Source organism: Prinia subflava, chromosome 2, assembly GCF_021018805.1.
Source record: "Prinia subflava isolate CZ2003 ecotype Zambia chromosome 2, Cam_Psub_1.2, whole genome shotgun sequence".
NCBI classification, from domain to species: domain Eukaryota; kingdom Metazoa; phylum Chordata; class Aves; order Passeriformes; family Cisticolidae; genus Prinia; species Prinia subflava.
The window spans coordinates 76,765,080-76,791,610 of record NC_086248.1 but is presented as its reverse complement, the minus strand read 5'-3'; the positions used below and the strand labels follow the sequence as shown (position 1 = coordinate 76,791,610).

At 36.6% G+C, this 26,531-nt stretch overlaps 1 protein-coding gene across 2 annotated transcripts in view; it reads right to left on the bottom strand.

Annotated features, from left to right (window-relative positions):
• PRKN (parkin RBR E3 ubiquitin protein ligase) overlaps positions 1 to 26,531 on the bottom strand; it is a 685,495-nt gene that overhangs the window by 543,758 nt on the left and 115,206 nt on the right. The window contains exons 1-2 of one of the 2 annotated variants that reach the window (XM_063390621.1): positions 15,886 to 16,025; positions 14,778 to 14,867 (exon numbers count right to left, since the gene is read on the bottom strand). In XM_063390621.1, the coding sequence (XP_063246691.1) occupies positions 14,778 to 14,807 (30 nt within the window). In that variant the 5' untranslated portion in view covers positions 14,808 to 14,867; positions 15,886 to 16,025. Of the gene's footprint in view, positions 1 to 14,777; positions 14,868 to 15,885; positions 16,050 to 26,531 lie in introns of those variants that run through there. The other variant, XM_063390620.1, reaches the window with a different exon arrangement.

Here is a 26,531-nt window from a genome sequence, read left to right as displayed (position 1 = left end):
ATAAATACATTTATTGTGACATGGTAAAACTGGTAAAATATTTGGCAGACATCTACAAACTGCAGGGACCAGAACAGTGAGAGCATAAGAACAGCAAGTGTTTATTGACCAGGTTGAAGGGGGAAGAGAGACAGCAGAGAATGAAATCACCTGTCAAGGCAAGCCCAGGGAATGAGGGTCCACAAAAAAGAGGCAATACGTGCTCCAAAGACCAGAGCTCCATGCAGGAATTTTTAAGAGCAAACTCTCTGCTGGGTCAAAGACTCTCCAGTGTAGTTACAATAAATCATCTATATTTAACTCTTGTGTTTACTTACCCACTTAAAAGAACAAGAGCACTTGTTAATTTACTAAAATTTTAACTCATGTTTTATCTTGCTGGGGCCTGGGGATTAAAGTCTGAAGAATTTTTTTTTTTTGATTGCTGTCTTCCTTGTATTGATTGAAAAGAGAACAAGCTCTGAAGAGAAGTTACTTAGGAAGTCAGACTTTAATTCTGGATAAAGAAAATTATTTCTATTAATGAATATCAAAATAAAACACTTTCTTTATTTTTAATTAGCAGAGGGAAAATTTTAAGAGTGATCCCTATATGCCCCCAGAAGCATCTGAAGTAAGTAGATAGCTACCATGACCCTCTCAGGAAATGTTGCAGCATTGGATTTCTTTTTTTTTTTTTTTTTTTTTTTCCTTTTTTTTTTTCCCAGATTTAACAAAGAAAAAGGGACTGAATGGGATTCACAGGAAGGAGCAGGAATTTCAATTATCTTCCATCCTCTGCATCACTTTAAATTCAAGGCTTAGTTTGGTCCTTCCCCCAGATCCTGAGCTTTAATAGCTTGCTTTAAGATTCATATTTTGATAATACTGCCTGAGAGTCTCTACTCAGAAAAGAAAAATCTACCAAATACACTAATAGCAAGTCAAGTTCCCACATAATTTTTTTTTTTTTAATTAAGGTGTTACTGTTTGCTTCAACCATCTCAAAAGTGAGACAAGCAAACAAAACAACACTTCCTTATAATGGAAGAGGACTCTCCACATAGCATGTGGCAGCAGTAGGTGTGCTACCTATTAAATTCCATTGACTTTCAATCATATCCAAATACAAATTAATACTAAAGTATATATTTCTTTTCCCACAATTCTTAACAGCCCAGATATGGCTGCAGAAATTAAAAAATATGACATTTTTTCTTTCTGCAGAGAAATACCCAATGGAGAAAATGCCAGATGTGTTCAGTGACTGTGAGATATTTACAAAATAAACCCTGAATATTTTCAGAAAAAATAAGCAGGACTTTTCAGCTAATGCCAAAAAGACACTTCAATATTTTGACATGAAGGTCCCTGTTATCTAACCTGAAGAGAAACAGCAATGTTTTCACAAGAATGAGGCACCTTTATCTGAAAAGATAACATCCAGATAAAACCTATTGTATGTACTCTGCAACAGAACATATTACTATAGCTGTTGCTGTTATCCTGAGGATTTAATAGGCCCTTCAAAGGCTTCCTAAAGTCTGTACGTTCTTCACACTTTCTCTTGTTTATGAATTGAGAAAAAAGTCACCCAACACTTTCAACACAGGCAGAAGTAAAATAGTGTAAATTATGTAGGCATTCTGCCCATATTAACATGAGACAATATTTGTTTGAAATTAGTAATTAGTAATTCACTAATTGAAATTAGTAAATTCAATGAACTAGTAACTAAGTGAACAGTAATACATCACATGCTGAAAAATGAAGACAGAAAGCAGTATGAGCAACTGATGAGTGTCTTGCTTGTGGAGGGTGGTTGGATTATGAAACAAGTGACTGAGGCCAGGAATTTAGCTGATGTTCATTGGTTTAGGAAAGAATTAGCAACAAAAATGCAGCAAAAAATTGTATATTTATTTTTAACAGAGGCATACCAATCGAATTTATATTTAATAAATTTCACTGTTTTCTGAACTAGTCTTTTCCCAGCATTTACCAAGTCTCAGTTCTTACGCGTTAGAAATTTTTAGCAAAACATGCTAAAATAGTTTCAGCCTGTAATATCCTGAAATTGGCTAAAATTACACTTTTGACATGCAGAAACTGTCAATTAATTGGAGTCTTATTTGGGAAAAAAATAAGACATTTCAAGTTAATTTCACACATCCTTGCCAGCTCAATTCTTTTTAAAGCTATTTAAAGTTCATTAAATTAAAATTTATTTTGAATCTTATGGTTGTAGTTAGGAAGGAAAATATACTACTGTCAGCTATTACCTCACATTGTAAGAAAACCACTCTATAAAAAAAATTGGGTAAATCAGGGTATGCTTTGAGGTGTCTTCCCTCTGCACATCTAGCAACAACTATCTCCATAAAATGTATCTTTTAGAGGTTCTGAGGCTTTCCAGAGCATGGAAAGGAGATGCCACTGTGACGGGATGACTTTCTGCTGCTGTTTTGGTATGACAGAAGCATGAGCTGCCTCATTTCTCAGGTGTTAAGCACTTTCAATTTCAGATATTCCCAAAGAGTTCTCTGTCTGAACACATTTATTTTGAACTATTGCTCTTTTCTGTTAAAACCATATTTCAAAGAAATATTTGAGCAAATACAGATGTTCCCAAATTAATTCTACATTACATACGCCTGGAAAATACAGAGATTGTGTTCATTTGGTTCTCAGTTACGTGGCAAACCCTAGAAAAAGCCAGGGTATTATATTCTACAGCTTGATTCCGTGTCTTCTCCTCTTGAAAACTGTTGGCAATTGAAAATCAGCATAAAACAAAAGGATGGGGAAATGATTGCTTCCAGTCTAAAGCAATGCAACTCCTACCTAATGGCTTCCAGGTTTTTCTGTTCATCTAGAATTTGAATACCATTAGTTTCTGAAGCTTGAAAAGAAATTGAAACAACTAGGCTTTCTATTACCAGAGCCTGTAATATATAAAAAGCCTTAAGAACCAGAATATTTAATGAATAATAATAGTCCTACTTCAATCACATGTTTAATCATTTTGGAAAGCATTTTATCAACTCTGATTGCAGATTTCCAAATTATTCAAAATATGAAAAGTACATATGGGATGCAGTTAATATATATACTTACTATATAAGTCAATAAAACCACTAGTAATTATTAATAACTTGCAATTCAATTTCCCTTCTAAATTTTTCAAATACCTACAACAGGGCAAATGAAACAGTGGCTTGGGTGCTAACTTTCTACTGGGAGCTGGAAAGACTAGAAAGTCATATATGCACATATATAGATATATACACTATATTCAACACACCCAGGCTACATAGGACATAAAATCTGCCTATGAATATGAAATTTGATACATTCTCCTAAAACTCAAACCACAAATGAACTACATGCTAAAAAGCTCAGAGAATTATATATATACTGTCTGGACACACATATCCATAATTCTGAGAGCATGGCATCCTCCAAAGGAAACTATCAAGGGCTAACACCTTCAACAGTTATATGAAACGGTAACCAATTTGCAGTTGCAATAAATCATTATCAAACAAGACTATGTCACTGTAATTTTCTGCATCTCTTTGTAATAAAATCTTTTCAGAGAGTTTTCTTACTGTACAAGTAACAAACCCATGTTTATTCATCTGTGGAAATCTTCTGTGTTCATGGGTTAGGGCAGACAGGAAATACAGAATGCAGAATCAGTTACAAACTATGACGGTCCAAATGTAACTTTGAATTCTAAGACTAACAAAGATGGGGAGTTGTTTTTGTGTGTGTGTTTGTTTTTGGATTTCTTTTAATGGTAAGAAAAATGTCTTCAGTTGTTTTTGGGTTTTTTTAAACCAGTTTCAAGCAATCACAGAATTGTTAGGGTTGGAAGGAACCTTTGGGGATCTAGTCCAACTCCACTGCCAAGGCAGGGTCACCTCATGGGCATCCTAATGTATGTGTTCATCATTAATATATGCCTGTGCTTTCCAGTTCTGTTGTTTCCAAACCAACAGCTGAAAATTAACTGGGAGCAAGCTTTATGTATTATCCAGCCACATATTGCATAACAAAATGCACATCTTCCCAGTGAACTAAAAGGAAGACTGCTCTAGGCAGGAGGAAAGAATGTAGCAGCACAGTTCTTCTGCACTCAGTTCAAAACACGAACATTCCTTTATGTACAGCATTTGACCTTTCTTACATAAAAGCGAAGAAATTGAAGAAGATGTAAAGCATAGAACTAACAAAAACATCAAAGCCCAGAAGTTTAAATGGAAGTTTGATAAAAAGGATTACAAGTTTGAGTCATACATTTTCAGCCTCAGGGTAGGAAGTCTGCAAAAAGCTGGTCTGTGAGACCTCATAGCATCAATCTGAACTCTACATTGGAGAGAATCTTGATTACAGCAAACAACAAAAACAACTAAAAAAAGTTTAAATAAGCAATGAATAAAGCAGGGTGTGCAGAAAGAGTACTTCTTACACAATCAGTGTACGTTGACTACACAAGAAGAACTGGAAAGAACCTCTCACTCAGTCTACATAAGAACACACTTCAGTTCAAAAGCAGCAATATTGGCAGGTCACACTATAAGTCACTTGGACTCATAGCAGCAGGGTTGTAGCACCTCTTTCAGCTCAAAATCAGCAGCCCACATTCCAGAATGCAAATTAATTGATGCATACCAATCAATCAAATCACATGGATATAAATTACTAATACAGTGAAAAATGGTCAAAAAATCATTAGCATAAAAATATTTCTATCAGAAATATAAGTGAATGTCACAAGTTTTTTCTGACTCTTGCAAGAAGCTTCCAGCCTAAAATAGTCAAACAAGTCATGTTGTCTTTAAATAACATTTTCCTCAATAAAATGGAAAGTCTTCTTCAAAACAACAAAGTTACAGAACTATGAGGATTACTGAGTTATAAGGGCACTAAAAAACATATTTCAGCCTCCTTCCTATAGTCTAATAAAGTCAGGACATGACACAATTCTTCAGCAACAGGACCTCTCATGCTGTCCCCAGTGTGCATCTTTTTAAAAGGCATTGGCATGCTGACAATTTCAAAAGAGACCAAAGGAACATATCACAAAAAGATTTCAATATGGGCAACAGCAAAACAAGCCTCCAAAGCAAACCTCATCTTTCTCTCACTTTAGAAAAGGTTAATTCCCTCTCAAGTACTCTTCTTTTTTTGGACTTTAATGCAACTTCGCTTATGTAAGGAGCACTAAAAACCCTGGTGTTGACTAATAGCCTCCAGTACAGAGCAACTTCAAAACGGCAGGTAGTGGCCCAGCTAGTGAGCTGCTGTATATCCTGCAGGGCTTTACTGTTCTCTGCTGCTAGAAAAGTTCAATTTTCAGTTTTAAGTATAAATACACAATCCATCACACTAAATTACATTACAATGGAAGTAGCATGTCTCTAATGCAGTGAAACAACAGAACATATGGAAGTTTCCATAAACATGAACAAAATGAACTCTCTCTCCGGTTCTATATTTCATTTATTTATTGATAGCAATTTTTTTCAATATTTTGTATAGCCCGCTGGGGCCTTGCAAAGCCATTCCTTCTTTTTAATAGGAAAATAACACTTCTGAGAGATTTGAATTATGTCAGGAGATAAGTAATTCAAAGATTGCTTTATGACTGACACATATCCACCCAGAGATGCAAGGAGATTAAATCCTGTGGCTACTTGAGGCATGAACCCATTCTGTGTCAATCTTCCTCCATTTGTTTGTGGAGACTGACACTGAGCATTGCTCACGAGTCAGAAATGCATCAATCCTTTAGAGAAACGGGAGAGAGAGCTTTCATTTGCATTCACTTAAATAGATGAGATCAGCAATGAATTCCATCGGAAATGAACACTTCTGGGGATGCTGTTTTTATTACCTCTGCAGTGATAAAGGATGGCATTTACAGTCCTCTGAAAAGCAAGGGCACAAATCATTGCAAACATATAGTGTAGGTACTGACACGGCTATGTGGAGTTTCTCACTCTTCTGAAATCAGACCTCACAGCTCTAATTCATAATAAAGCTAAATGCTTACTTGGCTGAATAGGGCTTATATGGCCAACATTTCTGGTTGAAAATATATCCCACCAAATCGATGGCTACAGGTTCAGCCTCCCCAGATCTTGTTTCCCATAGTATATTTAGAACTGCACGCACTTCGGCACTCCGTAACTCTTCAGTTGCCTTGATGGATTATAGGATAACAATTCCCAGTATCTGCCTTCGATAAAAATGGTAATAAATATAAGGTATGCTGAGCTAATTTAATATTTTGTTTCAACTTATTGTGGTAGGTAATGCATTCACTGCATTGCTCAAGTCAGGTAAATGAGCTGGAGTATTTAGTAAATTGGTTTCCCAGACAATAGACCTGCATGGATTACTGGACTTCAACTTTGATTTTTATTTTACTTTTTTTAAAATGTACTGAATAAATTTCTAGTCTTTTTAATTTTAAAAAATGTTGTGATTTTGCAAGGGAAAAGTGTTTAATCTTATCTGATGATAGGCTTAAAGAATCACTTGATTCTGATGACCCACTAAGTGAGTCTACTACCAGATAAGGTTGATTTCTGTAATGTAATCACACCTCTTTTAAAAGTGATAACAAGTTCATCTCTAGTATTTTAGGTGTCAGACATTAAATGCACTTCTTTGTATCCTCCACAAATAGCCTTACAGTGCAAATGATATTAACACATTGAAAATTTACTGTTTGGTTTTATTTTGTTTTTCTTTAGGCTTACTAGTGGCCAATGTAAATTCATATATTTTTGCAATTTAATTCCTTAGGTTTCCACACTTTTGCAGTCATTTGTAGTACATCTCACCCTTCATCTTATCTCTTGCTTTCCTGCCTGATAGGACGAACTCAGATACTTTGTGAGCCCTGCCATATAGTATTTTTTCTTTGGTTGCTTTTATCTGAAATTGCCACAATTCTTCTAGACTTCTGACACTCAGCATGGCATATATCTGTTCATGCACCCTTTCCTCTCCTGTTACTGTGCTGTGTTGTTGCACCGCTTCCTCACTTCCTTTATTTGTCATAGCACAAAAAAATGATAAAATTATTTTTAGGAAACTAACTGAAGTTTCCGCTACTACTTAATGACCAGAAACAAAAATCACACTAGTATTGTAAAGCTTAACATCTCAGTACATTCAGAAGAAAGGCACTGCAGTTTTCATTATTTATAAAGAAGGGACACTTTCATAAAGAATACTGTTTCTAATGGTATATATTCAACTGGTCACTTTAATTTATTTATTGCCATTTATGGTCTTTGAGACATTTTTGCTATAAGATTCTGACAGTAGAAACATTAAGATGCTTTAAAATTGGATTGTTTCTTCCTTTCCTGAAGCTCTGACACTTTAAATTAGATGTGCTTAAACTGTAGTAATAAACACACTGCTGCAAGATTAATAGTAAACAAAGACTCAAAACTACCTTCTAGGATAATGAAAATAAGGCAGGAATAAAGGTTATATGATATTGGTTAAAGAGGTGAGCAGCTACTATTTTCTTTCCTTAAGCACACTTGCATACACTTATTTGTTTTGTACACACAATTTGCTGCATACCATGAAAGACACAAATGAATAGATTGCTATGTTAAAGATGGCAAGGTAGTACTGTAAAAATATTTTATAGGATAATTTGGGATGAGTTGCATAAGAAACAAATCATGAAGTCAGAGCTCTGGTATATCACGCATACTAAATATATGACAATAAAACTTTTATATGCTTCCATCATACTGTTTTATGTCAAATAGTTAATAGGGAAAAACTGTATTAGAAATGTTTTTGCAGTTAAAAGATGTTTCATTATTGGTATCTTTTTTATATATTAATTCTACCATGAAACTAGAAACTGACTGGGTTTTTTTACATATCTTCATGAGAAGTGTAACCTCATCAACCAAAATCTGCCAGCACTTACACACCTTTTCAAAATTACCTAAAATAACGTGATGACCTTTTATACATTATCACATATAGATCTCTTGGTTGCATACAAGGAGATCAGGAAACAAGGAGGTCACCAGATGATACAGAAGCATATCACCCAACAGAAGACAGAAACTATGGGTAGAAGGAAGTTTCCACTCATTGGCAGATAAAGTAGATCCACAAGACACCTTTGTTTTGTCATTCTCTCCCAATTTTTCCTTAGGCTGGGTAAGAAAGGACTAAGTTTCCTGTGCTGGTTTAATGGGCAACAGATGTTGGATGGGAACAGGATTTTGAAGTCCTGGAATTGATTGGGAAAAGCAGAAATGGAAGCAGGAAAAGTGGCTTGAACTGCAGGAAAGTGATGATAAGAAAAGCAATACAAGTGCAGTGAAGTGAATATACTGATCAATTCATTCAGGAACAGCATGGAAAACTGGACTCCACAGGAATGGGAATCACACCTATAAACCTCGATGGATGGAAGGTACAGTATTTCACACTTGCTGAGAAGCTTCTCCAGGACAGTAAGGATTTTGTGTGTTTTTAAGAGAAAAAGAGAGAGAGAAGAAGAGGAATAGAATAAGTGAGAGGGAAAATGAGAGGGAGAATGCTGGCTCATTGAAAGCCAGTGGCATAATTTTTGCTAAATCAAAGGAGCCAAACAAGCTGGTCTGTATATGAGGAAACTTATTCATTTGAGGAACAGGTACTTTTGCTTCTTTATTTAGTCTAAATGAAGAGACAAAATTGCATTGCTCTACTGTATTCCTTATTACTGATTTTTTTTAAACACTTTACTTTCATTTCTTCAACAGGCTTTTAGAGTGCATAAGAAAGCTTCCAGGAATTGTAAATGCATTGAGTGTTGCTCCAAGGATGCATAAGGAATTACATACATACTTTTGCTTCAGTAACTCCTAAAATAATTGTCTTCTTTCTGTTTGAGCCTGTACTGTGTTATTTTCTTTAGGATGACCACTTTTATTTGCTTTCATGGGGCCTTTGCTGTCATAATGCAACTATGGTTTTTTTCATTTTTTCTCCCATCATTTGTAAAAGCCATGCCTCACAAGAATAATTCTGCATCCCCTAGAGTATGGAGGTTCATCTGTGATGGTCTGGTTACATATTTGTAACCAGATGCGAAGCATTCAAGCTTCCCTCCAACATTTCCAGCTACAATTAGTGAAAAAGCTTTTTAAAAGAAAATAGGGGAATCCAGGTTTATTAAATAGCTGTGTGATCTCGATAATTACAAATATAAATGTATTAGAGATGACATTTCAGAGAATCAGAGCTGTAAAGATTCAAATAAGTAGAATTAAAACAAAAACAAAGAAATAATGGGAAGGAACTACATCCCACCTTTCTGTTGAGGAGGTATATTTGGTATGCTACCTGCTATTAAAAAAAGATTCCAACACCTTCTATTCTTCCTGTACAACTGTTTTTCCTGAGACATTTTCAATGTTATAAGAGAATTCACAGACAACTCTGTCCCAATTTCCCGTTTCTTAATCCAGTAATTTCACTATGTAAAGTATTAATCAAATCCTAATTTTTGCTTCTTTTTTTGAGACAATACAAATATTTGCAAATTATTGTTCTATTTCAGTTAGGAATTACAAAATACATAGTCTCTATCAATACTTCCTTATAAATGTAGTCTAGTAGAAACGTTATTACCATGTTCTTCCTTTGAGGGAAAGGAAAGAAGAAGGTAGAAAATATTCCTACCATCCTGACCTTCTGTTTATTCAAACTACAGTTTTTGGTAATGATGTTCTGTATACTAAACATTTTTTCACCAAAGCAATTTAGAAAGGTGATGAATGAAAGATGTGGACTGACCTTTCTTTTACTGTCATGATTTAGAGACTCATAAAAGTTATTACTCACTGCCACCACTTTAAGACCTACAGCTCTTTACAGTTTTTGCTTACACATTTTCTCTCCTGCAGCCTAAAGATGAATCCAAACAATAAAATGGACAGCAATGTAAACATATTAATTGAGCTATACTCATGACAAGGGGAAAAGATTCAACAAGTGTCTGCCTAATGCAAGTATGTAGATGGAAAACAAAAGGCATAGTAATACTGGGGGAATTTTCAGGATAATTTTGTTCTGAAATGCTATATATGTCTTGAAAAGAGCTAGAGTTTTGCCAAAGGAGTTTCTTATCAGCATACTGTATTTCATGCAAACAGTACAGCAGTTTCTGTATCAGACCCACACAAAGCAACTGCTCCTTCAAAAGTGGATTTGGGAAAATTCACTTAATGGTCTCAGTACAGTGAATTTAACTGCCTAAGAAATTAATTTTAAGTAAAATTCATCTGTTGCCTGAACACGTCTGCATATAAAAAAATAATAACCATCCATGGAATAAAAATTAATGCAATAGATTCATAACTTGTAAGCAAAGGGGAAAACAAAATAAACTCATATTTAGAAATTAATCTCAAAGAGCAGCACAGGTCAACCAGAAATATTGTGAGTCAGTAAGACTCCTATAAGAATAGCGGCACCAGTATTCCTATGCCAGGAACACTTAAACCAGACTCATCCCTTGCAGACAACACAGAACTCATCCAGGTATCAAAACCTAGATACAGATGGAAATTAAGACCACACTTACACTGAGTGCACACTGAAGAAAGCTTGCAAAAAAAACCTCGCCGCAGTTTAATCAATCATCAGCAGGCTAACAAAAACACATCAAAAAATGTCAAAAGAATCAAGAAGGACTCAGAACATTTCAAGGCCATATTTTTATAATTAGAATCTGTAGCCCCCATCACACATGGCCCATTCACTTTTTGAAATTTTCAAACTATATGAAGATCATTTACCCCTCATTTAGATAGAGTTAAATATTTTTCATAATTGTCTAATTCCAGGAAAACTTAGCATAAAAAGAATAGAACACAAGTGCATTTAACAGCATACTGGAAATGCATTTCTGGGCTTGAGGATCTCATCTACAAAAGCATTTAACTCTTGATCTGCCAGAAAAATTAATGAGCAATGTATCCTCTTTTTTTTTTTTTTTAATTTTACACAGTTTGACAGAAAGATCTTTCCACTATTCTTCCATACTTATGACAATCTTCTGAAAGAATTCCTATTCTTGGCTCTATATTAATTAATTATTTCTACTCATTCCAAAGTGAACTGTAATCAGCAGGGAGCTCTTCAACATTCTTTGGAATGTTGAAATACGGAAAATACTTTGGAAAGTAACAATACAAAAAATCTGGAGGCCCAAGCTAGCCCTTACTTAATACCACAGTAAATATGGCTCTGTGGTACTTTCCACATGCACTGTGAGTGTGTAATGCCATGAGGCCCAGCACAAGCCTTGGACACATTTATTCCACACGTCTCTGTTGCCAAAGTGAGACTGCAGGCGTAAGAAGAACCAGGAGTGTGCAGCACTGCCAACCTCTCATTTAGCCGAGCCCACATTACCTGGCAACACTGATGTAGCATCTCTAGATTTCCTTGATACTATAACAGAGCTAAGTATAACTAGCTAGCTTTTGCTATTTTGACGAAGTAGAATACACATCTCTTTCAGCTTTACAAGAAAAAATAAGACCCACAGATCGATCAAATATTGACCAAAAATACTGATTTAAACATGCACACACAGAAAATTGTTTTTCTCTTTGAATTTCACATAGGATGTGTATGGGCAATTCTCTAGAAACAGCATTTAAGTATGCAAATATTGGCTCAACAATATTCTGTAACCCACAAAACTGCTGAGTATCAGAGTTTTTCTGAGGAGTGATTTTGTATCCTATATATAAAACTGTAGCACAGTGCAGTAACTATGTCAAAAGACCCAATCTAATCTTATCATTCAGCACTTTGTAATTAAACATGGGGGTTTTTTTTCTGGTTAGGGACACATTTTGCACTGTCACCAGGTTCCTTCTGAGCCCTCAGTAAAATGAAACAAGGCAATGTAAGAACTGCTGGAAGCTCTGTTGTACTGTGCTCTGGTGTGCTCAAAGAGCAAGAAAGTTGCCATACATTTATGTACACAAGGTCCTTCTTCGATGAAATGCAATATTCCATTCCATCCCACACAATGTTTAAGTACCTGTTTCTCCCCTACCACTTCTCTTTTCCCTTCTCTGCATAGATGATCCTCTATGTTGCTACTGCAGTTGTACCATTCCTTTCTACTTACTTTCAGTTATGTTTATGAGCTTACAGTATTTAACAATAGCTTCTAGTCATGTTTTTGTTTCTTGAATGTATGTATAAATTATTTTAGGCAAGCACCTATATGGATGGATGCAGGCAAAGCCAAATTCACATGAAACCTATGCTCCAAGCCTCAAGCCTATGCTGCAGTCAAATGCAAGCTAACACTGACTCAGAACCTGTCTCGGGGCACAGCTGTTAGCACAAAGCTAACAAGTTCTGCTACTTACCACATGCTTAGTCTTTTTCTTTTTCAAAGATCAGTATTTTCTAGCTTTATCTAACAGAGGAAACACTATCAAAAAGAAATGGTACAGAATTGGGAAACAAGACCTAATTCTATCCGTTTTGCTACTGACTGAGAACAAGCTAAGCTACTGATTCCCATCACATCATTTGTCTGCTTTATTCATTTACACTATAAGCTCTGCAAGGTAAGGAATCTCTTCTGCAAACTGTTTGCAAAGAGCTCCTCCACACAAGAGGACTCTGAGTTCTCCAAGAAAGAGGAAGTCTGTACTGATATAATACTACTGCTATTATCAGTACTAAGTTTCAAATGGCTTGCACTGAGCAAAATTGTTTATCAATACATACTGCAGACTTTACTACCAGAAGCTTTGTTAACTAATTTTGCCATTCTCTGAGGCAATGACAATCTATAAAGCAGCCGGCTCCTCTCAGAACACTCCAAGGTCCCTGATATGCAGTTACCTCCTGCTTGATCTCTTGGTGACTCTGATATGGTTCTGTTCTTCTTTCCAACTTAGGAATCTACAGGAAGATCTTTCCACTATTCTTCCATACTCATGAAAACCTGTTGAAAGAACTCCTATTTTTGGGTCTATATTAATTAATTATGTCTACTCATTTCAAAGTGAACTGTAATCAGCAGGGAGCTCATCATTCTTCAGGGTGTTTAGCACCCTTAAGTGACACTGTTTGCTAGGCTTTGAGGAATCAGCTTACTGCTCTAATTCCTTCTTATGAGATTCAAATTTGCAGGTCTCATTCTTCATCCAGGCATTACCAATCTTTGCTTTCCATGGCTCTAATTTCAGTACTTGTCCCTTAGTCGCTAGCTTAGATACTGATCTCCCCTATGCACAGGGGAATCAGTGTCTAATCTTCCTTTCTTTTTTCAAGGAAAAAACATTCATCTGCGGTACCAAATTAAATGTCTCCACACATATTTCACTTCTTTGCCTCCTACAATTTTTTTTACTGTTGTTGTTGATATCAAATTACTTATTTAAGGTCTTGACTTGGTACTTTCTTTCTTATAATAATTTTTCTTTGACATCTGTCCATTCCAGCTTCATTTATTTTTACAAGTCTCAGCTACCAGCAAAGATTTTTCCTTCTCTCCATAGAGGAAAACAAACATAGCTTTCAAATTCTTAGTTATGTTTTGTATCAGCTGCCTGAGATTCTAAGGTATCTCTCAAGCCAAATGTAGTTGTTCTGTGAGCTGTGAAACCAATAAAGTTTGCTGTCCTGGAGTATTTCCTATATCCCTGCCCCATGCTCCTGCAATTACTGCAGCTTTTCTCATGAGCTCTATAATCTCACTATCTGTAATACCATCAGTTCTTTTCCCTGAACTCTAGATTCTTCCACAATACCTTGGGCAAATAAATTCAAAAGTAATTTACGAAATATGGAAGGACAAAATGGTTTTACTGGAAATTCTATGGTATTGTAAAATGAAATAACTTTAAAGCATCAGCTGAGTAGAATTTTTCTTATTTTGCATCCAAATCCACAGATACAGAAAACAAGAGCAAATTAATTTGCTCATATATGATGCTAATTCTTAAACTACAGATGCAACATAAATGTGAGCAGTTAGTATTTAACTAGCACCCAAGTTTTTGTTAGCTTCTTATGCAAAAAACCCAGACAGTTTACCACAGGAACCCAAACACCTCAAATACTTAGCTCTTCTTCTTGTGTTGACAAATTTCCAAGATAAATGAATATACACAACTAAAAAAAAAAAAGGAAACACAACAGCAAAGTGTGAATTGTTCCATCTGAAACAGCTTTTAAATTTCTTATCTGATGTAAAAACCAAGAGCCAAAGCAATGAATCTTAATCCAGTTTACTAAATAATAGAAAGTCTTGATTAGACATGATAATTATGACAAAACAAGGAAATTACATCATCAGGTCTGTATATCCGGAACACAATTTTTAATTTACCCTGGCAATAGACTGTATGTTGTAGCCAACAACAAACTTGGCTGCAAGTGTCAGACTGGGATGAAAATCTGTGTTTCATGCTGACACAAAATGGCAGTAATACCAACACCTGCATCTTGCCAGGAAAAGCAAAGTGGTTCAGAAGCTTCTGACAGAACACCACAGACACTCCAACCTAGCAACTGACAACTTCTACAATTCACATGAATCTTTTTTACTCTTACACTTTTATATATACGTTTTCACATGTATGTGGAGCACACCGCAGGTATGCATCAACACTATTCACAGCTGATGCACTGGAGACTGACAGCAATTCACATTTCTACACTTTCCTTTGTGTGCTGAAACTCCCCAAAGCCCTTTGTAAAGCAATAAATACCTTATCCAAGGAGAAACAGTGATATGTCATCAATACAGTAGCGACTTTCTGTACTCAGGCTTAGCAGCCATTCTGAGTACAACAGTATGTCTGAAATACGAGTACAAATTAATCTGAATAGTTCTGCATGTGAGGGATCTTTTATGCAATCACCCACGCTACTACAGGTTGTATCTGCAGCTCTTTGATACCACTGTAGAAGGCGGGAAATTTCATTAAATCAGTATTTCCACTCTGCTGAAAGGCCAGTAGGTTTCCCCAAGTTTCCCAATTGTCTTAAATGTGTGATCACATTTATGCTAAACCCTGGCTATTGGAGTGATCTGCCAAATGCACACACAGGATAAACAAAACTACTTATAAAGCAACTGCAGCTGCACTGGTAGCAGCAGCAAAGAGCAACTTGCATTGCTCTTTCAGTGGTTCTTACTTCTCACTACAGATGAACACTCCTGTGCATTTATTGAAGAGCACGGTTTGCTAACCTTCAGGAGCCGAAATTCAGATACCTACTTATAGCTGCTCTTCCGTGCTCCCTGCTCCTCTTTTAGCTTCACACATTTATGAGTTCAGTGGTTTGGAGAACACGTTTGTGGGTTTTCTGATCTGGAACCACCCCTCCAGCATCACACACCTGTGCAGGCACAGCAGCACACAGTGAAGCAGCAGCCATGTAGCTATCCTCCAGGGGTCACAATTGGGTTACAAATTCTATAAAATGTGATGACTCTGCAGCCTGATTTAGAGCAATTTATTCACATCCTTCTTCATTAAGATTCAAATGGAATAAGTAAGATAGAAATTGAACAGATACAGAAATTGTGCATGGCTTGCTTCTGTAGTCAGTAAACATTTATTCACTAGGCACAGCTCTCTCTCGTGCTCTCTCTCTCGTATTCTCTCTCTTTCCCTACCCTTCCTGCTTGCTGTTTTAATGCATAATTAAGAAGGTCAGAATTAATGAAGCAGTGTGGAGTAAAGTTCAAGGAATCCCCAGGCACTATTTATTTTATTAGATCCCAGGCATGAACATCAGATTGGCAGCATTAGAGGCAGAGGCAGTGTAGCTGGCAGCAGTCCAGGCGAGAAGCTACCAAGGGATTCTTACCTGCAGTGTCAAGTCATTGCTGAGCTCCCTCCCTGCAAAAATCACCCGCAGCTGGTCAGCTGGAACTCCCTGTCGCTGGGCAACTGCCTCCTTCAGCTGGAGGATGCTGGAATCCGAACCAACCTCCACGGGGAAGCCATGGCTGGAGTTGAACCTGACAAACACTGAACGAGAGCAAAAGACCGTTTTAAGCGAGGATTTCTCATGACATGTTTCTGCTAGAATGACGGCGAGAAGCTTACTCTTCAATTACAGGAAGCATTTACTATTTTCAGAGAAAAGCTATTAATACTCCAGTGCATTTACTATTTTCAGAGAAAAGCTATTAATACTCCAGTGTGGTATTTTTAACCCCCTCACAGAACAGTTAGTGACCAATAAATAAAACTCATGTGTTTCCCCTTGGCAGTACTAGAAATGACATAGAGCATTTAGAACCAAAAGAAACCCAGCTAGGCAGCTGTCCAAGTAGTTGCTGCCTGGCATAATAGATATTAAGTTCAGTCCTAACCTTCACAGGCACAGGGCACATGCACTTTCTGTGCCCCTCGTGCACTGCCCAACACATATAACAAATAAATGCAGGACACTGAGGTATGCTCTGGAGCCAAAATACATTAAATTAAACAAGGAAAAACAATTCCTTGTTACAAGGTAAAGCACAGTCATACAGACTGGTTTCCCACAAATATAATTCTACAGAAGATAATGATGGAGAGGAAATCACATGCTAGAAGAAATCAGAACCACAGAATTCCATATCTGGGAGTGTTGTATTACAGCACAGTCTTTTCAGAGTTCACTAAAATATCTGCAGTACATAACTCCTGTCAGCATCCACCTTCAGTGCAGAAAATCACTGCTGCACCAGTCATATCATTTTTAGAGCTGCAGCAACTGGTTTATACACCCACAGAAGCCTGGCAAACAAACTCATAAGTGTCCTGCCATTGAGCTGGCAGACCTGTTTTTCATAAGGAGCCTGAATGTGCTTGTTGAGCCCTTGGTCAAGGGAATGACTGCAAGACTTATGAAACAAGAAAAAAAACTTCATTACATCCATATCGGTCACAGAGGTTGTATGTACAGTAGACAGGTTCCCAGTGGACTGCTTCGACTCATACCTTCACAGGCAGGAAGCAAAGGAAATAGCAAAACTCAATATATATAAAAAATCATTTATATCAATTATACCTGTCACCTAAACTACCTGGGTATTGATTGCAACAACCAGTCTTTTTAAAGATTTTTTCCTATTCCCTCTGCAATGTTTTAGTTGAAGATGCTACTCCTTTGCATTTCTAATGACTAACAAACAAACTCAAAAGTACTTAAAGAGATTAAAGAAATAACTAGTTTTAAAGCTAAAAATAGGAGTCTTATTATTTTTCCAACATACAGTCTACCAGACAAGTCCAAAGGTGTTAGGATCCTTTAAGAACATTTGAATATGGCTGAGGTTGCCATCATTGTTTTTCTCAGCCACCAATGTTGTAAGTATTTGCAGTTTCACATCTTCAATTCAGATCCGGCTTTAAGAGATAATGCCATATTCCAATAAAATTAAATGCAACATTTTAAGTTTTGTACTTGAAAACACCCTTCTAATGTACCAAAATGCAGGGTAAGATTGCACAACGCAGTGTTCGACAGGTGCCCTGCAGTGTGTTATGCAGCTTCCTGAAGTACATCTCATTATGGGGTTTAATTTTTATTCAAGGGTGTTCTGGAGATAGCTGTGCAAGTTGTATATTCAGACTGCTCAGAAGAATCAGTAGAATTTGAATTTTATTTTGATTATGGTTTGGAGACCAAAGGAGGATATATATGACAAAAAGCAGTTACAGCCAATGGCAATTGAACATTTCCCATCTTTCCAGGAACACACAATGCTCAACTGTAAATAAAATTATCTATGTCAATAACAAAATACATAGTTAAATCAATGGGGATTATACTTTTTTAATATGCTACACTGTGGCTATATATGTCTATATATTTTTATTATATTTTGTGTCTATTATATAGATATGCTCACATATACACATAAAATGCATACATGTCTATCTCCAAAGAGCTCTTCCTAATTAACACATCACCCTCTTTCTCTTTAGTCTTGCAAAAGCCAATGCTGTTGGTTTTGGAAATGAAAAAAAAAACCAAAAAATTCAGCAGATGCAGTGACTGCAAATCAAATGTGGTAAAAGGAAAGTGCTTGATAAAAGAAGTATAAAAAAAACACCATTTAAATTAATTGCTCAGTGGTATTTATTTTCAAAGGCAATATAAACCCAACACACTTACTAGAAATATACGTCAAGTTTGACATGAAGAATCCCAAATCCTTCTCTCAAGTAAATTTATTTTTGTGTCGTTACAACAGGTACATGCTCCTCCTCCCAATGTGTATGAGGTATCAGAAATTCAGTCTCACAATTCTTACCACAAGCAAACATGGGAAATGGGTGTGAGTGTATCATTTTGCACTTCACAGCACGGAAGCCTGAAGAGCTAACTCAGAAAAAAATGCTAAAATGCCAAATTTCCTTGCTGGAAAAATCTAAACCACAAATATTTTGCCTTTAAGCACTTTTATTCTATTATATAGTCTGCTATCCTACAACTCTTTTTAATGTAAAAGAACAGAAGAGACCTTTGCTCACTTTCACAGAGCATAAAAAGATCGAATACAAACCTTCAGTGTGTGAAATAAAACCAGAATTTCATTAATATAATACTTCAAGCTGTCTTTTTAGGAAAAATAAACTTATTTTCTTTTTGACATTTCACCTCAATAAATAATCAATACCAAGCTGATATTCTTAACAACACACATTATTCAAGCAATCACAGGCGAGGTTGTGCAGACACTCCAGACCTCTTCCAAACAATACATATGTTGAAATGATTTAGAATTTCAAGTTTGTCCGCTGGAATTTAAATAAATATTGACTTAACGATAAGAGAATTTACCTGAGGCCTAAACTGCTGGCAGAAACCCAAAAGAAATAAACAGAGTTACTCAGACAGAAGTACATGGTACAGGTGTGTAGGAGAGCTGCAGAATTTCAGTGAAACTTGGAAGAAACCTTGGGGGCAGGGACCCCTGCTGGAATCTCAGCAGGCCACATTCCAGAGCCCTGGGATTCAGCAGTCCATCTTTTTTGGCGAGTCATATCAAAAGTCCCAGAGCTTTAATCCTCATTGTTATTAATCCAACAGGTTCTCCAGTTCTGAATGGAGAAGATAAATGTCCAATACTGGAGAAGCTGAGGCCTTGCCTGTGAACAAACTGTGAAGGCACATCCTGATACAGAGAACCAAAGCAATGGAACTGTGGCAAGAATGAAAGGAAGCTGTAGATGGCTTTACATTGCTGCATGCACCACACAAATTTCCTTTCTGGTTTTGACATAAAATAGCCAATTCCTTTTCTTCCTAAAGTAATGAACTGCACAATCCTGCTTTGCAGCACACCAAAGAAAAGCTGTAAAATACACATATCATTTGTGGCAAAAGAACGCACATACTTAAAGACCTTAAGCAATAGGATCTAATTCCCCGTTCTTCCTCTGGAAAAAATATAATGTCACTAATGTTTACCCTAAACACAGTGTGAAGTATGGGAAACTTTTTTTTCTTAATTTTAAAAGCACTTTCTCTACTGAGGTCAGGCAAGAAAATCTTTGAAATATTATTTTCCTAAGATTTGGGGAAAAAAGATCTTGTGACAATACCTGTGATGGTCAGATCCTCTTTGCCTCAGCACATGACTTGAGAACACAACTCTTCTTAGCTCAAAAACCTACATCTAGACTACGTCACACTTGAAAGTATTATCCCTTCCTTTTCAGTATTAAATTTTTCTCATAAACTGTGATTAATAATTTATCCAGTATAGCTAACCAGCTTAGTACAGATTAAAACCAGGAAAATTCACAGAAAGGATAAGTAAAGCAAGAGAAGGTAGGAATCAAGACAACATAAACCCCTTGCCTCCTGATCAAATAGGATAGAAATGTTCTGGAAGTCCCTCTATTACCTGTGTGTCACCTCTCAAGACACAGGATGAAGTCAGATGTTCCAAGTACCTTTTTTTTTATTTCAGTGCATAAAATAAAAATACATAAACCATATTTTTCATATCCCTGAGGTTGCTGCATCCTCAATCATACAAGATATTGTTCTAGCCTTTTAATCTTTAGACTCAATTAGTATTAGATACATTTGTGGACACTTTATAAACCCCAGTCAATATCAGTTGCTGCTTGGAATTTCTACAAACTAAATTGTAGAAATGCAGCTGTAGGATATATGCAGTGTGAGAAATTACCAGCAGAGCACAAGATAATGGTGTGGCACTAAATCTCATTCCACAACTTCTTATTGCTATTTCCTGGTGCTAAGAAAACTGATAAAAAGTGAAAGAAGTAAAGTAAGAGACTAAAGAGAAACAAAAAATTGAAAAATATGGGTTGAAGATCCTCTGCAAACTGAGGTCAGGACTGGAAAGGAGTAACTTGGAGTTGTGTCAGGCTTATATTACACAACCAGTGAGTACATGTTAATGCAAGTCCAGTCAAATGGTTAAGCAACTTGGTGCAAAGCTCTTTGTGCTTTGACATTCCACAGGAACATAAGCAGCCTGGAAGTGATGTAGTCCTTTTCTTCACAGACCTGTGCATTTAGGTTTTGCACTGGAGCAGGAGACCTTCCCAACGCCTTTGGTTCCCAAGAGCACTGGAGAGCAGGGTGGTTCAGTCAGCTCCTCTTCAGTTCCTACCCCACTCCTACTGCATCAGTGCCACTTTGGCAGCTGTCACTGTCACAAAGCTCTGGCCAGCTGGCTAGCCCGATTTTTTCCTTAATATAAATATGTGATCAAATCTCACAGTCATTGGAATAACCAGTCCCATAGCAATTCATGTATCCCTTTCATCAATTAGCAAAAATATCCTATGCACTCTCCAAGAAAACTCTCAAACAGATGTCTTTTCATCAAAAAAGTTGCCAAGTTCTGACAATATGGAGCCAAGTTGAGATAGTAGGTTCCCAAGTCTTGATGCCTGTGCAATGAACATTCTGCCAAAATTTTCCTTCTTTGGAGAAGGAAATCCAGCTACAGAACCTCTGCTGTCTACACACGGAGGGAGACAGTGTCTCAGAAATAAATGATTTCACACATTTCAGTCTATATGGCTAGAAATCAACAGCTTGAACACTGCCTCAAGATGAGTGGGTTGCCACTGCAGCTATCGATGCATTGGTATGACATTTTCCTGGAAAAATGCCCTGGTGTATGTTTTGCACCAGGTCCAGGCTGACAGGTATATGCAATGAAGTTAACCCTGACTTAATGTGTTAACACTCGCCACTGAGCCATGATAACTGGAAGGATTAGGTCTCCTCCATCACTGCATTTGTGAAATAAAATTAATGCACATTAATGTTAGCCAACTTCACAGTCGCAGCAGAAAAAGAGCCTACACAGGCAATAAGTGGCAACTCATTAAGCTGGAGTAATTTGGTTGCTTCTGATCATTTGTAAATTACCTTCACCTAACGAATGATTTTATGATGTAGTCACACAGAGCGATGCAGTAATCTAAAATAAACAACGTCTATAAAACCTCACCCTTGGTGAAAGGAATCGCCTCTCAGGAAAACACGTTTAGTGCTGGCTAACACCAAATGAACATCACAAAAATATCTTCCTTGATCTTTAATGCAAATTTTAGGATGGAGATTTCTGATGTTTTTATTTACTTTTAAAATAAAAACAACAAGTATCTTTTGATCAAACTACTGTTTAGGGAAAGCAAGACATTATTATTCATAAATTCTAAATATGTACTGGATGACAGTTTAATACAAAGTCATGAGCAGCACACAAAAGGTGAGTAGGGACAGGAGATTCACCTCCACCACAAGATTATTAAATTTATATGAGCCATGCCTCAAAAGAGGCAAAAGCTCTATGTTTGCCCATACTACTAGCAGTAGGCCTTCTGAAAAATTCTGCCAGAGAAGTGGTAAATGCATGATGTATGCATTTGGCTCAAGGGGAGAAAAGAACTGGGCAGTTTCAGGCAGCTCAGTAATCTAACAAAAGAATAATGTACCCAAGTATGTAACAAATAGTTTATATGTAGGTTTTGAGCTCAGAAAAGCAACACCTTTCAGTCATATGCTGAGGCAAAGAGGAACTTATGACTACAAGGAAAGTAAAAAATAACAGATACCATCACACAACTTCCATACACACTCCCCCCTCATTTTTAGGAAAATACATTTTAAAGCTCCTGTCATTTGAGTTAAAAATAGTTGGAAGGACATCAGGGAGAAATACCATCCATGCCAGCCCTATGGTCTTTCTTCAGAAAGGTCTCTGCTTATGGTTGCTGCTGGAGACAATAATACATTCACAGCTGGTTTGGGGTTTTTTTTTAACAGGGTTTTAGCAGTCTTCTCTGAAGAAGAGTGCTCTTCTGTAGATGTCCTGGGTTAGTGTTTCTGTACACACACCCAATAAAATGTAATATTGAGTAACAAGCAGGCAGGTTAACAGTTTCCTCCTGATTCTTCATGCTACCAAGTAATCCAAACCAAGAACAGAGGTAAATAAAGACTAGACCTCAGCACTAGTCTCTTTTTTTCCTCCAGAGCTATGTGTGCACATGCAGTAGCTTTCTTCTATTGCAGTGAGGAAATTTTTAAACTCAGCAATTCTCATAGTAACCTAATTTTGTTCTAGGAAATACGCCTTTTAATCCAAGACACATGCTAAATTCGTCCAGTAAATTATTTCCTGTGATTAATTCACTCAGTTTTACTATACTCTTTAAGTTAGAGGAATGCATAGCTAGCTAACTCAACGCTACAATTATGTTGGCATTTCCTTTATAAGTCTCTTTAAAAATACTATTTTCCTAGCTATTTTCACCCTGATTTACTGGCTGCTTATGTCAGCACCAAGCTGTCATGAACTTCCTTGATACATAATCAACCTAAATTCATGTTTCATTTTAAATAGATGCATACTGTTCTATAATGTGCTTGGATATGGATAAGAGTCTTTCAATTCCACAATTTCAAGCCATATGCTACAGCTTTCTGTATTAATAAGAAGTATTACACTTAAAAATAAAATGTATACCTCTGCAGCTTTTAAATTACCCCTGTCATGTGAAAGAATGGGTCAGTATTTTTGCAATGACAGCATGCATAAGAGGGTCAGAAAATCTGAAGTAGGACATGCTGCAATAGCTTTAAGGTAAAGACTTCAGTAGGGAGATTCCACCATTTTAACAGCTACACCTATTCTGAGTTCCACATGAAATTTAATATCATTTTCTTGTAGTATCTACATGCAACTAAATACCAGAAGCATGGTTGGACAGCTGAAGTTCCAGTCAAACAAATGTATGGTAAATATGGCAGCTGTCAGACTTGACTAAGGAAGGAGATGTCTCACCTTGTGAAGTATGTTAGATGCTCAGTATAGAGCAAAAGAAGTCTAAAAATTAATAAATCCACATTATAATGTGGATTAAAATGGCATATATATATCATTGGAATGGCTATATAGAAACAGATTAGTTCCACATATAACAAAAAAACAAAAGTCCCAGAGAAAATGTATCCAGATACCTACCTACTGACAAGGAAACATTTGGTTTCACTTCATTTCATTTTTACAAGAACTACAGCAAATCACACCAAGCCAAACCTGCAGGGAATAAGCGTTGTTCCAGCCCTGCTAAGCCCAGGACAGTGGGCTGTACAACTGCTACATGGTGAATGCACTGCTTGAAGGGAGAGGATGAGGCTGGCTGCTCTGGAGAACAGAAAACTAACAGAGCTTCTTTCCTTGGTGTCTGCAGATCTAATGTTAGCTTTTGAATGCCCACATTTCTTTGCTTTTACTCATTCCATTAGGGGAGACCCCAGTACCATTACAATCATGTCCTGATTTGTTTTAAAAAGCACAATAGGTAAATGAAATTGATTTTCTTTACCAAGAACTTAATTTTAAGGATACAATCTGCCACCTCTTTTTTTTCTTAAATATCTTTCCATTTTACCAATTTACTGATAAATAGTTCTTGCCTAGCAGAAAAATAAGCTTTGATGTTCTGGGACATTTTTCCTTCCCCAAGACCCGTTTCTCACAAGTCAAACCACGGCAGTGGCAGAGCAGCCTGAAAAGACTACCAGGGAGGGCACTGGGGACACCACCAGCCCTGACTGTCCCTGCCTGCCTTCCCCAGGGGCTCCACGCTCTGCCCAGGGCCCCTGGGGTCACAGTCCCTGCCTCAGCCACACCATTTCTGCAGCAACTTGGAGTCCACCCTATGGGTTCAAGTTGAATTCTTAAGGCAAAATTACATCTGTCAAGGATGTAAAGAGGGGATAAAGACCATAAATAATCACACTAGCTTTGGTAAAACCACCAAAGCTGGCAGTACAATTTAACCTCCTAAATCAAAAGAGAACTGCAAAATGATGGGTAGCCAAAGAAATTTATGATTGTATCATAGGAACATGTACCCAGCTTTTCTTCTGAATTTGTAAAAATAGAAGTTCTTGTAGCTAAGCTTGAAGATTTACCATATATAGAAGATAATTTTCTCCCTCTTGAGCTTTTCAAAGCTCTTCCTACCCTTGTTTAGGTTCTTTTTACCATCCATCCACTTTTCCTATGTATGTCACAGCCAAATAACAAGCACCTTTAAGTCCCTGACACAAAATACCCAGCAGCCACTTATGAGAGGAAAAAACATATGGCCCAAACTGATTGCCAAAAATAGTCTGACATTCCTAATATAAAACTGCTAGTTAGCAGAAAAAGAGATACACCATTTCAAATATTGCAGTGTCACACAAAAATCCTAAAAACTCACTATATTGTCTGAACACATACACAGAGAAATTTATTTGGCCTGTTTAAAACTTACACAGTATAGTCATTTACAAACTCCCCTTAAATGTATTAATGTATTATTATATATAAGTATATATATATTTATGATAAAACCCCTCAACTCAGATGATATTATTTCAGCACAGATTTCAAATCCCACTCACTGAGTAGACACAGACATGAGGTTGCCAAGTAAGACTGTGAGCTTCAATTCACAAAAATGCTTACTGAGCACACATGCCTCAAACACTATTAAAAAAATGAAAAGTTAAAAACTCCAAACAATGAAATGCCAAAATACAGCAGGAGGTCTCTCAAGAGACTGAAAAATGGTGATGTACAATTGAATATGATGGGGAGAAAATTGTGAGATATTTCACATACAAACAACTTTGTTTCTGATTTGTTGTTTGGGTCTTTTTAAACCAACTCTAGGCAGACAATGCATGTATAAATTATACATAAGCACAGCAAATACTGGAGACCATGTGGAGCTGTGCTGTGCCATAAATGTACTGAATAAGTTTTTTGCTGTTTTCTCTGCCATTACTGTTTTGCTGGATTTACCTTTACTGTCCAACACATCAGCAACTTTGAGGAAGATAATATAATGATTTCTCTCTTGGTTAAATCTAGGTCCACAGATGATGCAAACTCCAATATTTCAAGGCTTGCAAGTTTAGAATTTCAATGTATATTTCACAAAAAAGCTAATAAACTACAACGTATTTTAAAATAAAAGACAAAGATATCTATATAAAGTAATTCCATACATTTAAAAATGGAGGCTTCATAATCTGAAGTTTTAGCTTATTGTCATGATGGACCAAAATGTCTTAAAGATCAGAACATGAAAACTGTTTACCTAGTTATGTCATAATTCCCCCAGAATAGCAATTTCCCCTGCCACATGTACTGAAGCCAAGGATTTTCTGGGCATCTATAATGTTGAGAATGCCAAATAAGGAAAATTATTCAAAAGATTTACTATGTCAAAAGCAAGATACACATAAATTAAAATGTGAAATAACAGCTGAATTGATGATGACAGGATGAATCTGTTTCTTCTTGCTTGTTTTAAAACAGTTTATAAAGTTAAAATATTCATTTCATTAGATCAAAATTAACACAAGTCCCCCAGAAAATTTTCCCAGGAGCTCAGAATGAAAATTCAAAGAATTCTAAGCAAGGCATGAAGTTAAAATTTCTGAAGAAGAAAAATAAATCTATGTCTGATTACATGTAATTCTCTACATGGGCTATTTTTCATTGGAACAACTGAAGCTTTGTGAGAGGCAGCTAGTACAGACTGCACCTAACATCCAACCTTTGTGAATGAGTCACTGCTGCCAAAATCTACCTCCATAGCACAGTTCCACAAGTTCTCTTGCAGAAATGCCAGTTGGCACACCTTACAATGGTGGGTGGAAGACAAAAATGCACCGTCATTTCTGTGAGGCATACGACATGCAATACAGTTGCAAAGAGAAGAGTCATTCTTAACTTTGGTTTTAAAGGCTAACTGTGCTCACCAATTATTTCAGCTTGCTGAAGAAAATGTGGTAGGCCAGTATTAGGTTATTATTTTGGGCTTTGTGCTGTGTTTCCATTGTTCCTTGGTAGGAGGAACGATGCTAGAAGAGCAACTTGGTTTTCCACGTGATTTTTTTCCAAACGTATTTTAAATCCTGTAAGAATGGGCAGCCTTCTTGCTGAAAAAAAA